This window comes from Sipha flava, unplaced genomic scaffold (genome assembly GCF_003268045.1).
Source record: "Sipha flava isolate LNK unplaced genomic scaffold, YSA_version1 207_pilon_pilon, whole genome shotgun sequence".
NCBI classification, from domain to species: Eukaryota; Metazoa; Arthropoda; class Insecta; order Hemiptera; family Aphididae; genus Sipha; species Sipha flava.
The window spans coordinates 1,354,306-1,372,276 of NW_020272813.1; the positions used below are offsets into that span (position 1 = coordinate 1,354,306).

Genomic DNA, 17,971 nt, shown 5'->3' on the forward strand with positions numbered 1-17,971 from the left:
GGTTCTTAAATAATTACACAAAATAATAATTAATTTTACATAATTCAATACATATTTATATATGTCTTTTTATTTACAAAATCAAAGTAAAGTTTTTGAAAAATATTTTATTTTGATTTAAGGCCAGTACATTATAATGCAAGAAATAAATAATTTTCATATAACAAATATAAAAATATTGTATAAGCATAGTTTAAGTCTAATTCCAGCGTACTGACCATGTAACTATTCATATCCTAAAGAATTACAACAAATATAATTTGCACAGCATAAAAAACAAAAGGTTAAATACTATTTTAAAGGTTCATCCTGTTCATCTTTCTCAGCTTCTTTTACCGCTTTCATCCCTTGTAAAAACAAACCACCCAGTATAGCAACAACAGTAAATCCTTGAGCTGCTATTCGTCCTCTCATCATTATTTGAGATTTCATTCTGTTACCTTCGTACATACTCTTTAGACCTACTCCCAAGAAACCCAAAGTAACCACAGCACCTAAAAATTATATATTTATATATATATTATAATTAAATACATAATATTAATTATTATTTAGTCTAAAATATCAAATGATAAAAAAACTTTCTTACACAATCAAAATAATAAATGTTGTTAGTTGATAATACAATTAATTTGATATACTTGTAGATTTATTTGTACTGTACATAAATGTTATTTTTCAAGGAAAACTATTAAAACCATCAATGACCAAAACATAATTTACAAAAGAAAAAAAATTGTTTAGATATTTTTAATAATAAATTTAACAGTGCGTATGTTATTTGGCAGGGGAGAAATGATCAATCAAGATTGAGAACAATTTTCCATTTAAATAAAAAATAATAGGTACATACAGTAAATATTATTATTGTTCCGTAATATCAAACTTGATTTTTTGTAGAATATTCCATCTAATCATTTTGAAATTTCTATAATGGCCTACATACATTAATAGTACCTGCTACAATTTATGTTTCGAAATCACCAAAAGTAATAATATTTATGCACAACCTAAACATAAAAGGGACGCAATATTAATCAGTAAAAAAACTTACCAATAGGAACTAAAGGGTTTTCTTTGAATTTCCTAATAAACTTGTTGCCAACGTCTTCTACTTGTGCTCTAGCAACATATTCCGGTGTTTTGCCTTTATCGATTTTAAATTTCAACCATTCTAGAGGAAGATTTTCGTTCTTCGAGGGGTCAGACATTTTTCAGTTTAAATTTGAACACAAAATATCACAAAACGAAAACAAAGTAACGAGTCAACAGTCGGCTCTGATCAAAGTCTAAATGCAGTGGATATCGTTTTTATCGTTCACTAAGCGGACTACTATAAAGAAATAGGAATCGAGATCGACAGCAACAACATGATGGAAAGAGAAGACCGAAGTAGGATGCGATCTACTCGGTGGAAAGCATAATCAGAGCTATTATTATAATTACAAAATGAGTGGGTATGGAGCACGGATAACAAGATGTTGTGTAATAGGTATACCTGAGTAAGTGATAATATAATTTCGTCCCGTGTTGATATGATTGTACGTCCAGAACCAGAACCGTGATAAAACTGGACCTGTTTCCGGTATACCAGTATATTGTGACCAAACCTCGGATCGGAACACGGTTTCTTGATACCAGTATTGTTGTGTGTGGCAGCCGCCAGATAACGGTATTATTGTCAGTCTGTTGTTTTCTTTTGTACCCGTGGTGGTAATTAAGACACATCGGAAAATGTGAACTTCTTCGACTCATGGTCACTATTCGTGTTATTTCTGCTTCATTTTGTTAGATTCCGATCAGCGCCCTTGTCCCTTTTCGGAGGGTGATGCTTATCGACCTCGTCGTTTGTCGTCGATGCCATTTTTAATGCGTTGCGTATGAAACCGATTCGAATATTGATTGTTATCGATTCGATGGTTGTTCTTAACATTTAACATATGTATGTATAAGTATATAGTAACATTTAACAACAATGCCGGACACGGACAAAAGTTTATTACCAAACAATCGCGCGGTCGTGGTAAGTCGTAATAGACAAATTACTAATTAAATAATCAATTTTTTCTGTGTATGCTACAAGTACTTCCTATTATTTTCCCACCTTTCATCCCTTTTAAAAATACACAAAAAGAATAATAAACTTCCCCATCAGTTTTTTTATCATCCCTCTTGGTCTGTAATGGAATTTAAAAAGATTATCGATTTTTATTTACTTTTGTATATCTCTTTATTACATTTAGGCACCTTTATTTTATTTGTTTTTTTCAAACGTAGCTGCAAGAGAGTATATCAACAGATAAATCTACACTATACAACTATAATGAATTTTAATGATTGCTTTTCCTATATTATGTATCATTTTTTGTCAGATATTGCAATTTTTTAGTAAATAAATGTATTTTCTTTAGTTTTAATTCTTGATTGTTTTAACTCTGACTTTAACTATTTGATGCCAAATCAAAAGAGAGAAACAGTTATTGAAATCCCTATAAAATCTCTTAAAGTGAGTAGTCACTAGAGATTAAAAACTGGCCACTATTGAGACTTAAGTATAATTATTTTTTTTATACCCGTTTTCTTCATTGTCTATGTGTTAAATAAGATTACGAATGCAATCCTATTAGTGAAATCAATCAATGCTTTAAAAGTAATACGTTTATTTTTTCAGGACTCTAAAAACAATATTATGAATTCTCTACAAGTGTCAAAAACTGAAAGTCATACTATTAAATCAAAAGCTGTTGTTAAGTATTCTTCTGTCCTACGACCTGCCAATTTCGCTCATCTTCAATGTAACACTGATCTGAATTTACCACCATCAAATTGGTTGAGCAGTGCAGCAGAATCTTATGGATTACAACACATGTCTTCTCATTCAGATGGGTTTTCTAGGTAAGATATTATAATGTATTGAAGTTTGTATACATAAGAACTATTTATGTATATATACATGTCATTTTTATATTAATAACATTTTAAATAAATGCTTATCTTTATTTATTTCTAGTTTTCAAATGGCTCATATGTTTCCTGATTGCATTGGTGAAGTGGATGTAGTATCAGATGCTGAAAACATTAAACGCCTATTGAAAATACCTTACAGCAACAGATCTGTAATTTAATTTCTATTTTATATATATAATAATAATATATCTTAGTATTTTAGAAATCTTTAAATAAGTATAATAGTATCATCATTTCTAAGTTATTTTATAGATTAATATAATTACAGATTATTGATAAAATTTACTAACATTTTTAAAACAAACAGTGTATTATAAAATTATATTTGTAATTTCTTCATCATATTTTTTGACTAGTTTAGTCAGGGGTCTTCAAACTGGTATGCGAATAAGTTTTAACAGGCCTCTCGTAAGATGGTAAATTATTGAAAATATGCGTTATGTCTAATGTTGTTGTCGCATCCATTTATCAATTATCACCTGTATCATAATTTACTAATTTAACAATTACATTTAAGCACAGTATTGAGATTAGTCACATAATTAAAAATAATTTCTGAAATTAAATCCAATAAATCAAAAATAAATTTCCCCTGCCTAACATATATTTGTAATCAATTTTGAAAAATTAAAACTAATAACATACAACCTAAAAAAATATTTAGAAGTATCAATTTCAATAAAATTAAAAATAATATATTTTTATTCTTTTGGTCTGCTAAAAACTTTTGGAGATCCCCGAGTAAAGTCATAAAAGTTTAACTTAAATACTGTTAAAAAGAAATTCAAAGAAGTCAAACGTTTATTTTACTTATGTAAATTTGACTTATATTAAATGTAATATTTATGATAGATCTATAAAATGTTTATTTAAAATATAAATATCATCTATCTAAGTTAATATTTAATGTAAATTCTGTAAATTTGTTTGTTGAACTGTAGTGCAGAAAATAATACAATGCATAGAAAAAAAAAATATAAACTTAAAGCAATACATAATATGTATAGTAACATGGTTATAGTGTGAATAGTTCATTACAGTTTGAATATTATTCAGATATATGTAAACAGTTTTAGTTAAAATGTAAATTCAATTATTTTAATTTAATTTTAGGTTAGCATGATGGTTCACAGAATTGAAAATACATTACTTATAGATGAATTTGATGTTCACAAACACTTGATGGTTCAAACAGAAGATGATTGGGAATGGTTAAGAAAATTTTTCTACAATCACATTTTAGAATCTTTTGATAGAAAGGTTAGTAATAGTATCTTCTTGTACTGTTTATTTTACTGGAATTATTCAATATTTTTTTTATTTTTTTTTTATGTATACATTTTTATATTTTTACTTATATCTATTGAATGTCTTACTCTTTTAATTTTTTAATTATTGAGTTAAATTATATGTATTTGTATTTATGATTAAAGGAAAAATGTATCACTCACAAAGTGAATACTTTTGATGTAATTCAACAGAGAAATCTGAATTCAAAGTTTTTGCATTATAGCATTGCTGATTCAACAAATTCTAGTAATAACAACCAATTGCCAAATACAATTTTACCTAGTCCACCTTCTTCAGTACGTAATTTTATTATATTTTTTCTTGCAATTTCAAATATTTCTAAAAATTATTGATCATTGTGTTGTTTTAGTTTTATGTTTATATTAAATACATTTGTAAATTGTTTACAGTCAGCTCCTCCTTTACCAGAACCTTCACCTGAAGAAGAATTTCCCGATGATCCTAAAACCCATAGAATGTTTAACCAAAATGTTTTATGGAATTTTGAAGATTTAAGAATGTTACTTGGTACAGATTTGCCAATTTTTGGAGGTGGCACCTATCCTTGCCTAAGTTTAAGATTAAGGTATAATATATATTACTAACTAAAGTATATTTTTGATTTTATTGAAATAATACTAAATATTAACACAGAATAATAACAGATTAAATAAAATTATTGTTGTCTTGTTTAATTTAGAGATATGTCAAAACCTATTAGTGTGTTAACTGGGATCGATTACTGGTTAGATAATTTAATGTGTAATGTTCCTGAAGTTGTTATGTGTTATCATTTAAATGGTATTGTTCAAAAATATGAGCTTGTAAAAACTGAAGATTTACCATATTTGAATGATTCAAAATTTTCACCCAAAGTTATAAGAGATGTTGCACAAAATATATTGTCATTTTTGAAATCAAATACTACTAAAGCTGGACATACTTATTGGTTATTTAAAGGTATAAATTAATAATGAGTAATAAAAATAAAATAATATAAAATAATTGACTGCGAATTCTGCGTATTAAATTACAGGAAAAAATGATGATATCGTAAAGTTGTATGATTTGACATCTTTATGTTCTGAATCATTAGTTGAAGGACGTTGCGAAGGTCAAAATCCATTTACTGTTCCAGTGGCTATGCTTTTATATCGTGTTGCTCGCAATTTAAAACATAACCCAGATGATGGAAGACCATCTAGTCCAGTTACTATCCAAATGTTACTAAACAATTGTTTAAAATTATTAGACAAAACTAAGTATCCTCAAGTAAATAATCATTAATTCCTAATATTGATGTTAGATATTATATTGAAGTTCTTTTGCAACTTTTAGATTGTTACATCTGTGAACTACATGTTATCTGATCTCTACATTCCGGTTAGTACCAATCCTACATCACCAAAATTAGATGATTTAACTAATGTGGGTGAAGATTCACTCACTTCTTGCGTTGATCCCAATGACGAATCATATGGTTGTGATGATGACAAGAAGCCTACCTATTCTGTTGACGTACATGACCTATGTTTATCACACAAGAAGAAAAATAAATCCAAAAGTAATCCTTTGATTGTAATATGATTATCAGATTGGACAGTAATTTTTATATATTTATTTTGTCAGAACCAAAGTTTGCTTCAACAGAACCTGTAGTGAAAACATTAGAAGAACGTTGCCAAAAAGCATTATATCATGTGGGTTGTGGTTTAAGCTGTTTACAATATTTTAAGAACCTTAATCCACAGTTTATGGATGAAAAAAATATGGTTTGTAGTTGTATTAAATAGATAATCAATTTATTTTATACAAAATTATTTTATATTTAGAAAGAGATGGAAGATGAACCCAAAATGGCAACATCATCTGAGGCTATACCTATGCCATATCTTGTGCCTGAAATTGATAAAAAAGTCATAAAGGATGAAAAGGTTTTAAATAAAAGTAATAAAAATAAAAATCGTAAACGTAATAAAGGGAATATAGTTACTGAAAATGATGACACCACAAATGTGTAAGTTGTGATTAAAAATCATATATAATATGATCAATTAGATTAGACAAATATTACAAATTTCAATGTATTTTGTATTTTTATTAATTTTAGTCCTAGTACATTACTTTGTAAATCCATTGCTGAAACTATGCCAACTTGGCATAATCCACCCGATGCCAAAGATAGTGTTTCATGGAAAAAACACCTTAGAGTATTACTTTATGAAAAAGCATGTTTATCATATGCTGTATTAGCTGAACATGAGTTTATATGTGCAAAGTAATATATATGATATATATTTGAAATAATTGAATGATAAACATGTATTTCTTTATTTTTTAGGTATGGAAGAGCTTTAAAGCATTTTCGTTCTGTGTTTGAATGCCGATTGTGCATTAGCAACACAAACACTAACGATTTATTTGGGTTTTTATTAGGGCGTTGTGGAGATTGCTGTTTGTTGATTGCCCAAAACTGGGATAATGCTCAACAGTTTACAAATGAGTTAGAGACTGATGAAAAGTATGATTTAGAAATAAGAGAAGCATTAAAAGATGAATGTGATGATTATACGCAAGAAGGTAATGCTACCAAAGCAAATTTTCATAAAGTGTTATATAAAATGTATTCATTTATTTGATGTATTAAACAATGTTCTAGACTTCAATTTGATACCAATTAAATTTGAATCAAAAGAAGAGATGTTGAACGTTGCAGTTAACTGTTACATACGTTCTTTAGAATTAGAAAAAAATGATAAACATAAAAATAATTTAAATAGAAGAATTGGAAATGTTTACAATGAAATCACTTCAGGGTATATTTGTGAAATTGCAAGTAAGTTGATTTTATATTGTAATTAATATAATTGTTTGTAATACCTAATTAATAATAAAAAGATATTAATGTATATAATATTTCACAGGAAGGTAGGTTATAATATGACATTACTCATTATTAAATTTAAGTTAAAACTTAATATATTAGATAGAAATATTTCCATTATCATTTTTATTTATTTATTTATTTTTTTTTTTTTTGTTAGCTGCTTTAAAAGATAAAGTTGAATTAAGTCCTTCTAGATTGCAATGGTTACTAAAACAATCTCAATATTATTTATCAATGGGAATTGATAAATTTGAAAGTACTGATGATTTAATTAACCTTGCGCTGTTGTATTCAAACATGGGCCGATTGTACAGACATGTATCATATTATTCATCACAATATTTGGTTTCCTATGGTGAATTTTTAAAAGATAAAGATTTTATTAATAAGGTTTGTTTATACTTGTAAATTAAATATTTTGGTTGATATATTATATTATTAATTATATATGTTACAGTTAAAGTATTTAATTTCATTGTTAAATGAAATAACTAGGTAGTACATGAATTACTTACGAATATTAAAGTTTGAAATCATATATGAAAATGATACTTTAACTAGTTATTTCATAGAAAATCTAGTTATTCTATACAATTTTAGTTTGATATATGTTAAAGTATAAAATACATAAAAATTTAAAATATATTTTAACATTTTATTTATATTAAGTTTAATTAATTATTTATTTGTACTTGCAAGGCTATTGTAGAGATAGATGAACCAACACTGAACGCATGTGACTATAAGACTATTACTAAACTTTAAACCTTACCAATGTTATTGACAATATTAATAATAATACAACTCCATTAATAGTTTTATCTCCCTGATAAATGTACATGAACACTGCAGTCACTGACAACAAGAACGGCAGTCTTATCCAATTTATTGCTATGATGGGTTGTAAAATAACGATATTGTACATGCATGAATATATCAATTTGACACATTAACAAAGAGATGCTAGGGAATGTATAAAATAACTAGTTAAAGTATAAATTATATTCATTACCTACACGTTTTAGTTATTTTATAAATTATCTAGTTATTTCATAAACTAACTGATTCAATACTTTAACTGTAACATATATATATATCTTGTCTTCTTCTTCTCTTTTGCCTTTCTCCCGACTATTTGGGGTCGGCCACCCTTGTCTCCACTTGCATTTTTTTTTTTTTATATCTTTTAAGCATACACCAACAGCCTTCATATCATTCTCAATAGTATCCAACCATTTTTTTTTTTTGGTCTTCTTCTTTTCCCTTTAATGTTAATTTTCATAACCACTCTTACTGCTTTTGTTTCCTCTCATTTCATCTCATACCCAAACTATCTTAGTCTACTTTCTCTTATCATATCCACTATCAACGCTACACCAATATTACCTCTCACATATTCGTTCCTTATTCTATATTCTCTTGTCACTCCACTCATCCATCTAAGTATTCACATTACCGAAACACCCATATTCTGTTTTATTTTCCTGTCAACCACCAAACACTAAAAAAAACCATATAGCATAATTAGTCTCACTACATTTCTGTAAAATTTACCTTTCAGCCTCATTGAAATTCTCTCATCCATAAAACGCCGGACACTTTTCTCCATTTTATCTAACCACACTTAATCCTATGTTTTACATCCATGCCAAAGCCCCTATTCTTTTGTACAAATTATCCTTAATATTTAAAGTTCTCTACTTTATCAGTCACATCACCGGTTATTGTCATTGATCTCCCCATATCTTCAACTTAGTATATTCCTTCCAAGTCATACTATATATACTGTGTTTTATTTCTACTAATTCTCAATCCCTTTCCTTCAAGGACTAACATCTACTCATCCAACCTATTATTAACTTCTTCCAGATTTTCTCTTACCAAAACTATATCATCAATGAACATTATACACCACATTATTTGTTTTAAAATGGTATCTTGTTCTGTATGTCTTGTGTAACTTCATCCATTACCACACTGAACAAATAAAAGCTTAAAGCTGACCCCTGTTGCACACCAATTCAAGCCTTCATACATATCCTGAATCAAATATATATACTCTTTACCCCACTAATGCCTACTTTACAAATTTTCTTGGCACTTTTTCTTACACCTTTTCTGAATCTACAAAAAACATGCATAATTTTTTCTCCTTTTACCTAAACTTCTCTATTAGTTGTCTAATTATATATATATATATATATAAATTTTTTAAAAAAAATTAGGCTATTGAAAGCTATACAAAAGGTTTGGCAGTTTTGGGCAGTCGTCGTTTTAATACTCAACTGTGGGACATGATTAGTTGGGATTTATCCACAACTATTTACAATTTTGCTATACAATCTCAAAATGATCCATCTGAATTTAATGTGAGTATAGAATACATTTAATTTTAAATATTTTTCTCAATAAAATAATGTCACATTTAGGATAGAGCTGAAGCTGAAAAAGAAGTTATCACTTTACTCCTAAAAGCTTTGAAATATTGTGATTTAGAAAATGATTCTTCTAGAAAATTGTTGTACGAATTTAGAGCAGCATATATTCACGATCGATTAGCATCTTTGTATCATCATCGTTTAAGGTAAAGACTGAATATTGCTTAGGGTAACAAGTGTATTTGTTTATACTCATTAAAGTATTTATCTTTAATATATATCTGTACTTGATTTTACTGCTATATAATTTATTGGTGTAATATTTTTATATTTGTTGATTATTGAATTCTTAGGTAAAACTAATAAATATTTATTTGGCAGGTGTTTGGAAGTTGACATCCCAAAGTTTAAAACTACTCTTCACCAATGCTTGTCTCACTATAATCGTGCTTTTGAAATGTTCTTAAAATTAGATCGTCCATTAGAGTGTCTTGAAATACTTATCAAAATCATTGCTCTAGATGAGCTTCAAATTGATAGTAAGTAAATAATTTGATTTTACAGTAATTTTAAGCCAGTTTCAATTGCTTAAATTTTCACGTAGGTGCAACAAATTGTCAGTCTAAAGTAAAATTTGTCATGTCCATTACACAAACTTTGGGGAAATGCAGTGATGTCTTAAAGATGTTGATGGAAAACAATTTTGAAGAAACTAAAGATAAAAGTTCACTAGATAATGAATGTCTTGACAAAACCGAGCGGAGTGGTGAAGAAGACGAGGACAGCATAAAGAAGAAAAAAAAGTTGTTAGCCCTGTTAGAAGAAAGATTACAATTTATTCTGAAATGCATGATTAAACTGGCTTTGGCAAAAACATCCAAGTGAGTGTTCATTATTTATTAATAAATTCTGGTTTATGACAATATTATCTAAAGAAAAACTTTTTATGCGACCTTAGACTAAAGTCATATACAATATACAATAAAAATATAAGACATCAGTTTTTAATATACTTATGTTTGTGATAGGTTAGCCAACAAAACCAATGAGTTGAAAACAATTTATGGTGAGTTATTGAGAAGATGCAATGATGGTGCTGATGACTATTCTCATTTACTTAGAGTAGTAACTAAGATAGCTGAATTACATTTTTAAGTTTAATTTTCTATCTACGTTTTATTACAAAATAGTTGTGATATTATATTTAATTTCCATTTATTAATGTACATTATTATGCAACAATAAAATTTGATATAATTTACTATTTTTATATTTACAATATTAGATTAGTTTCAATTTTTTTATAGTACAACTAAAAAATAATATAAAGAGATATACAGTTATGAATTGTACTCCAAGTGATGCCAATTTTATCAACAGAGTATGTTTATTAATGTCAATATCTAAGATGAAGAATACACCAAAAATGTTTTGCCTTAATTTTATTGGTTTGCAATTATTAGTCTTATAAGGTGTACGATTAACATAGCTTAGAAAAAAAAACACAAATGTACAGCAGTAGATTAATACATTATAATATATTGTTATATATCAATAATTCGTTAAGGCTTAATATTAAGTGGCTTGCATTATAGTATTGTTCCAAATGTGTACAGATGTAAAAACAATTGGAAACAAAGTTAAATAGTATGTAGTCTATGTCAAAAAATAACTCATGAGATTACTTTTAAAAGAAAAGCATTGATGATCTGTTGAGTACTTAAAAATGTTGTACTGTTATTGAATAAGTGCGAACATAACACATTGTTGAAAAATACAAATAAATATTAATATTAAACAGATGGTTCGTAATAGCACCGATACAAAATAAATAAAAATATATACATAATTGCAGCTAGAATGAACACTTATAGCGTGTACGATTGATTTATTTCTTATGACAACTAAACAGAAGCCAATAAGAGGATTGCAAATTGGACAACAAAACAAAATATTTCGAGTATAAAAAAAAAAAAAAACTGAAAAAAAAAATTTAATATCTGAAAACAAAATCATAAAAATTAATAATAAAACGAGAATTCGATATTTCTCGGAATCGAGAATATTTTGAAACTTTTCAATTGAACAATATTTTTAACATTATTGGTAGGAACATGGTTGTATATATTTTTTTTTAAACATTTTCTTTTTTTCTTTTTTTTTCGTTCACTCTACGATACAATGTGAACTGACGGAATACAAAAAAAAAAAAATTCAAAAAAAAAATACGACCAACAGAAATCAACAGTAACAATAACAATAAAAAAAATAATAATAATAATAACGAACGACCGTTCGGCGCTATTCATCGTCGTGGGCCGGCGAAAGAGGTTCGATTTTCAGCTGCGTAGTGGTCGTGGAGGACATCAACAGCGCCGGGTTGGCGACGGCGATAATGTTGCCGCCGCTCGACGATATTATCTGGAACGACACCAACGAAAAAGTGTTTTTCATTCCGCGTAACGCTCTGTTGCGCTCAAGATTCTGCGTACGCGCCGTTTCAGAGATGGGGAGAGGGGAGGAGTTTTGCGATTTTCTTAGCGCAACACGATTACGTGTTACTACACGTGCCGGGGCTTATTATTTAGGATTTTTACCTATCGCTCAAACGCACTGAAAAGTTTGTTTTATGAAATCTATTCGGATTATAATACTGCTTATCCCCTCCCCAACAAAAATTGTGTATTGGTGTATTAGAATTTTGATTATCGCGCGGTAAAATATTAAACAAAAAACCGATCTTTTCCGTCGTACGTATACCACTAAATTTCATAGATTAATCAATCGTCTGAGTAGCAAAGATTAGTAAACTCACATTATTATTACTTAATAATAGGGCCCAGATTTAAATGCACTGAAAATCATATAAATATGCTCTAAAAAATAGCCAAAAATGTCCTTAAAAAAATGCATTTTACCGCAAAAATGAACTTAAAAATTAAAAAAATGACATATTTTTTTTTTATTTTGAGCATTATTTAACACACTATTCAATACATTATTAAAATCACATTCACACGTAATACGAGTAACGTCTGCGAGGTAATACGAACTATAACTGATTATTTAACGCGCAGTCTTTAATTTTGAGTTCAGAGATTAAGGCAACTGTGGCATCCATAGAAGCCACCAGTAATAAAGTCTGTATGCGCAGGATTTTTTATGGTATTAAGGGTATTACGTAGCTGTGGCATATACAGTAGTCACTTAATTATCAGTGAAAAAACGCGGTAAAATGATTAATAATTTGATTATTACTATCAATATCGTTACAATGACTTTGGAATAAGTGTTTATGAACATGTGTTATTTGTAAAACGTGATAGCAGTATAAAATCACATTTTTATCAAAAGTGGCATGAATATGTGCCATTGTTTGATAAAACGACCAACAGATAAGAATAGTTAATTTTTTAAAATTGACGAAATATTAGCTAAAACATTAACTAAGTAAGTACGTTATTGAAATTCTTATACAATTTTACATATGTTTTGTATCGATTTTAACGAATTTAGTTATTTTAACATGAGTTTTTAACACAATAACTGAGTAAGCATTAGTTTTTTAAAAAAATTATTTTTTTAAAATATTTTATTTTTATGTTTTTTAATGAAGTATATTTAACAAATGATACATTGATATACCCACTATGTTCTGTAGTTTTAAATGATATATTATTTGTCGTTGTCAGCATAAGCCCAAAGATAATATTTGATAATAATGAAATTAAAACTGACCATACATAATATACTATTTTATCTATTATATTATTGTAACTTATATTTATTTCTAAAAACTCAATGTTTGTTATAGTTCCAAAAAATGTCCGAGCTATCAGATGATAACATTCTAGAATTACTCAATGGTATTTCAGACAGGCAGGTTATTGATTCTGATTTTGGGGGAGACAGTGATGCTAAAGATGCACCATGTTTCGAGAGGAAATCAATAGGTCAAAAAAGTAGAATCAAAATGAATAAATTTATACATAGTCAGACTTTGTATTATACCTCATCCCCCCTACATTCAAATATTTCATGTAATGAATCTAGTATATCAAACAGTTCTTTAAATATATCTAAGTTCTATCATTCATGATGATATTATTTTATTCTAAGTCGAAGAAAAATCATGACCCTTTATAGTTTGGTGGCATACATTAAAGCCACCATTTACAGGCCTAGATGTTGATACTATGTTGATGGTTATATAAACAAAAATGTTATTAATAAGTAGAAGAATAATATTCGACTACTAAACTTGATATATTCAGATAAAAATAGCTCTGCCCATCTACCGTAATTTCATAAGTGGCTTCTATAAATGCCACAGTTGTAATAATGTTCAATTCATTAATATTGTTCTGCTCATCTACCGTACTAATATAAGTGGCTTCTATACTCACGACTAACACTTAAAGGGTTAACCAAATACTGGTGACGTTCCATAGTCCAGCGTTTCGTAAAGTGTGTTCCGCGAAACCTTAGGGTTCCGTGGGACAATGCTAAGGGTTCCACTAAATGTATGTGATTATTCAAAAACTTATTTTATACTATATTTAGAAAAAATATTATTTCATATTATTTAAAAAAATTATGTTTTAAGCTAATTCAATAAAAAGTAATCATTAACAATATTAATAGTATCATTAAACACATTTTTTAGAGTATTAGTTTTTTATTTTTTTGTTTTTTAAAAAAATTAAGAGTTGAATTGGAATTAAAGACATTAGGGTTCCACGAAACACAAACTGTTTTTTAAGGGTTCCGTGATTGTAAAAGTTTAGGAACCGCTGCCATAATCAATAATAAATTAAGGTAAAATAAAAATTGAATCGAAAAATAAAGTTTGACAATGTATATGGAAAAACCCGATAAACCTACTTAAATATCAAGAAAATATAATTTGTCTTTTGATTTGATTTTGAATAGGCTTAATTTGTTTAGTACATCGAACATATATGCATTAAAAACTAACAAAATGACCCAATAATACTAAAAATGCTCTAAAAATGAAAAAACGTCAAAATATGTGAAAAAATGAAAAATAAAATCTGTAGTTTTGAAACCCTCGTTAAACGAAACGAATTATGTTCTTAGAGAGCATTGTGTACGATTAACCAAAAAAATATGCAATTTGCATTGAAATCCGGGCCCTACTTATTAGGTAATAGGTAGGGTTTATAAATTACACAAATTTCAAATACCCCGTAGAAAATGCAATCATTCCACAAGACATATGATATTTTTTGCAATGTGCCCATACTCAAGTCAAAGTCAACTGGCCTTTTGATTTTTCCTGCTACCCGATTCGGGTCGTACCGCCCGTTGGGAATGACACTCCGATTTGTACTCACCTGAACTTTGTCGTGGAAAAACCGGTCGACCGGCCGATGATGGTCGCCGTTGACCGTGCACGACGAACGGCTGCTCCGGCGGCTTCGGGGCGTCGCGTCACGTTCGTACTCGTCCGTGTCGTCCGTGTCGTCCGTGTCGCCGCGCGACCGGTTACTCTGAAAGCAAACGCGGCATGGGGCCGTGACCATGAACGGGAAACGTAACGAGAAAGCTCCGCGGTCATCCGTCGACCGATCGGTGCTCGGGTGGGGCGCGCGCCGAACAGCACCGGCGCAAGGTTTTCCGGGGCGGATTTCTGTTCGCGAGGCCGAAAACGTTTTTCCTCGGACGCCCCAGCACTACTCGTGTGACGTACGTTTTCCCGTTTCACAAAAACTATGCGCGAAAAGCATTTTCCCTCGGTCCGGGTTGTTGTACTACTACTCGTATGTTTTACCGTTATTGTTGTTATCGTACTTTGTACTACCGTGCAGGCGAAAGAGGGACAAGGAATTTCACACGCCCGGGTAAAACTCGCGCCCTGTCGTTGACCAAAAGTCGAGTACCCTTCCCTACGGTTTTTTTTTCTCGGACGATCAGCGTACAATCGTGCTCATCGAGTTTAAATCAAGTCAAAAAACTGGTTGTCAATAAAAGACTGTGCTCTACAAAAATTACACCCTCTAAAGTTTCGCACCCCGGGGCAAATCCTCGTGTTCTTCCCCAAAGTTCCGCCCCTGGACGTGTAGGTACCCGCTGCCGAACACGATATCAAAATTGAAGACATTAAAACACCAAACGCGTTTTCAGGCGACAAGTGGCGTTTGTTACTCGATTTTCATAAACAGAATCGTTGAGTCCCGCGAAAGGCCCCGGACAGCAGCCCCTTCTGCCCTCGCGCCGGCGGTGGCGTTGGACACACCGCCGTGGTCACGCGACAACGCCCCGCAGGCCACGACGACGTGCGAGCGGCGGTGTTAGCAATTACGGAACTCGCGTGGTGGTTGCACGCGCGTTATATGCCGACAGGTGGTTGTCGTCCGAGATCATTTCGTTATCCAAACGTTGCGCGTGGCCGAGAGACTATTGTACAATCATATTATATATAAAATCCACACCGTAACACACCGTTAACGATCAGTGGCGTGGCGAACTCAAAAATTTTCAGAGGTAAGTATATTTTTTCGATACCCACCCACCACCCAAAAAACTGCGAGGTGGCCACCTCTCGATTACCCACATCGCTACGCCACTGGTAACGGTAATGTGTGCATCACAAGTGCGGAACGTGTTCACGATGTCGTGCGCGCATACATACCTGTGGTTCGGGTAAACGGAAACAAAACAAAAGCAAAACAAGCTAAAACAAACATAAACTGAAAAGTTGTTGGTTAGTAAAAAAGACGGCGTGGATAAAAGAAAATAAAAAAATAAATAAATATAAATCATAATCGTACGCGTAAACGCACGTGGCGCGCAGAGCCTTTGAAATCGTAATCGTGACGCGGACGAACGTACATGTCCGGAGTTTGTGTACGCAGTAAAAATCGTTTCGGTCGCACACGAGTGCCGTGACTAGACGTTGGCTAAACGGGCGTTTGCCAAGGGCGCAGCAGGATGAAGCCGGATTTACATTGGTAGAGTATTTGGTACGGTACGACGGAACAGTTAGTACCCTACCGTTACCAGTACAATTTAAACGCTCCGGGATAGTATAGGTAGAGTACTAAAAATATAAATCGGTTGAGTAATTTACCGCTGTGGTAGAGTACACTCCGCTTGCTTTTACCTCCGCCACCGTTTTAACAGTACACAACTGGTGTAAACAGGTTTATTTTGGTATAGTAAAGTAAAACGTTGTTGATGCGCGAACCGAGCACGTGTCTTCATCCTTCATTCTCTCTTCTACCGAATCATTAGCTTCGTGTAAACTGTTACTCTACTAAGACTAGAAGAGTTAGTAAGAAAAATAGTAGGCTAGTGTACTGCACCAAATACTCTACCAATGTAAACCATTAAGGTTCACATTAGGCTTGAGGGGGCGCATTTGGGTTCGTTTGAAATGCTAAAATAAAGTTTTATTTATTTAATTATGTATTTACTATTGCATATACGTGAAAGAGTAAAATAATAAAATTTTTATTTACCAGTACGTATCTAAATATGTATACTTTTTCATAACCCACCCTTACCGTTAACGTGAGCTAGATCCATATCTGGGGCCACTAGGGGGTCAACGCGGTCATCTCGTACGTCACGCGGTCGTTATGTTCATCTTATCGGCCGAACGACTCGTCCCCGCAAGATTTTTTAGTCATTTAATAACACCTGTCGAACTTACGGTTATCCCCGCTCTACTTGCCGCACAAGCGTGTAGATTTTATAATACTCGCTATTGTTTCGATTTCGAATTATTATACTACTGATTACCGAACGGACGTGACGTTCAAAGGCGTGCGCAAGGTCCATGTATCGTCGCGTTCGATAAACGGTTCCGAGCCAACAGCCGTCGCGGCGGTGTTAAACGTTTCTACAATCGTGAATGATTCGCGAGAACAATAACACCTTATAAAATCAACTGTTTTGGCGATTTTTTTCTCTTTTTTTCTAAACGTTACGAATTTTTTTTTTCCTTTCTGCATAACACGGTTCGTCGTCTATTGTGTACATTGAATAAATATCGACAGGCCATACAACACACAATTACTTTTTATTCCGTTTAAAGAAATAATAATAGTAAATAAGAATAATATGTGAACGGTTGCTGGACGAAGCAATATTTCCGAGTTTTTTATTCAACTTCACTCGTGCGATCTCGGGAAAACCGTACCGGGGAAATTGAAAAACGAACCCTCCAAAGTACCATACCTCATGGTATCTGCGTACTACTTCGGAACGGAAAAGTTATCGCGCGAAATTATTGATGCGGAGTAGGCGTAGTTCGGTAAAAAATGTTTACGGAACGATAAAAAAAAGAAAAAGAAAAACAACATCGTTGTAAGACCCGGCCGATAATTTACATAATGTACTTTTCGCTTCGCTCACGCAATCCATAACAATAAACTCATCCGGTTTCGAGAGTTCGTATAACGTTTTTATACTTACGTCAATT

The 17,971-nt window shown here is 31.1% G+C and overlaps 3 protein-coding genes across 3 annotated transcripts in view; 1 reads left to right on the forward strand and 2 right to left on the reverse strand.

The window, feature by feature from the left end:
* Nucleotides 1-111: 111 nt before the first annotated feature.
* Nucleotides 112-1,503, reverse strand: LOC112682586 (HIG1 domain family member 2A, mitochondrial). The gene is made up of 2 exons (XM_025553219.1): nt 1,055-1,503; nt 112-494 (listed from the first exon to the last, which is right to left on the reverse strand). Exons 1-2 carry the CDS (start codon nt 1,209-1,211, stop codon nt 292-294), a joined length of 360 nt encoding a protein of 119 aa, XP_025409004.1. The 5' UTR covers nt 1,212-1,503; the 3' UTR covers nt 112-291.
* Nucleotides 1,504-1,645: 142 nt separating this feature from the next.
* Nucleotides 1,646-10,736, forward strand: LOC112682585 (erythroid differentiation-related factor 1). The gene is made up of 20 exons (XM_025553218.1): nt 1,646-2,023; nt 2,672-2,895; nt 3,011-3,116; nt 4,081-4,227; nt 4,401-4,553; nt 4,668-4,843; nt 4,958-5,217; nt 5,294-5,529; nt 5,596-5,821; nt 5,887-6,029; nt 6,090-6,274; nt 6,368-6,535; nt 6,599-6,837; nt 6,917-7,093; nt 7,302-7,534; nt 9,370-9,513; nt 9,574-9,728; nt 9,904-10,061; nt 10,127-10,403; nt 10,551-10,736. The coding sequence occupies exons 1-20, from the start codon at nt 1,976-1,978 to the stop codon at nt 10,675-10,677; spliced, it is 3,582 nt and encodes a 1,193-aa protein (XP_025409003.1). The 5' UTR covers nt 1,646-1,975; the 3' UTR covers nt 10,678-10,736.
* Nucleotides 10,737-11,033: 297 nt separating this feature from the next.
* The window catches only part of LOC112682650 (NGFI-A-binding protein homolog), a gene marked incomplete at its 5' end in the record, with an annotated part of 33,996 nt that continues 27,058 nt past the window's right edge, over nt 11,034-17,971 (reverse strand). Inside the window, 2 exon segments of the mRNA XM_025553323.1 lie at nt 11,034-11,943; nt 14,880-15,035. Coding sequence (XP_025409108.1) covers nt 11,824-11,943; nt 14,880-15,035 — 276 coding nt within the window. The 3' untranslated portion in view covers nt 11,034-11,823.

Excerpts from the sequence above, each read along its gene's own strand:
- LOC112682586 (XM_025553219.1), bottom strand. The coding sequence starts at position 1,211 with ATGTCTGACCCCTCGAAGAACGAAAATCTTCCTCTAGAATGGTTGAAA. Across the intron at positions 495-1,054 it reads AAACCCTTTAGTTCCTATTG|GTGCTGTGGTTACTTTGGGT; the intron begins GTAAGTTTTTTT and ends TATAATTTTTAG.
- LOC112682585 (XM_025553218.1), top strand. The coding sequence starts at position 1,976 with ATGCCGGACACGGACAAAAGTTTATTACCAAACAATCGCGCGGTCGTG. Across the intron at positions 2,024-2,671 it reads CAAACAATCGCGCGGTCGTG|GACTCTAAAAACAATATTAT; the intron begins GTAAGTCGTAAT and ends TTATTTTTTCAG. Across the intron at positions 4,228-4,400 it reads TAGAATCTTTTGATAGAAAG|GAAAAATGTATCACTCACAA; the intron begins GTTAGTAATAGT and ends TTATGATTAAAG.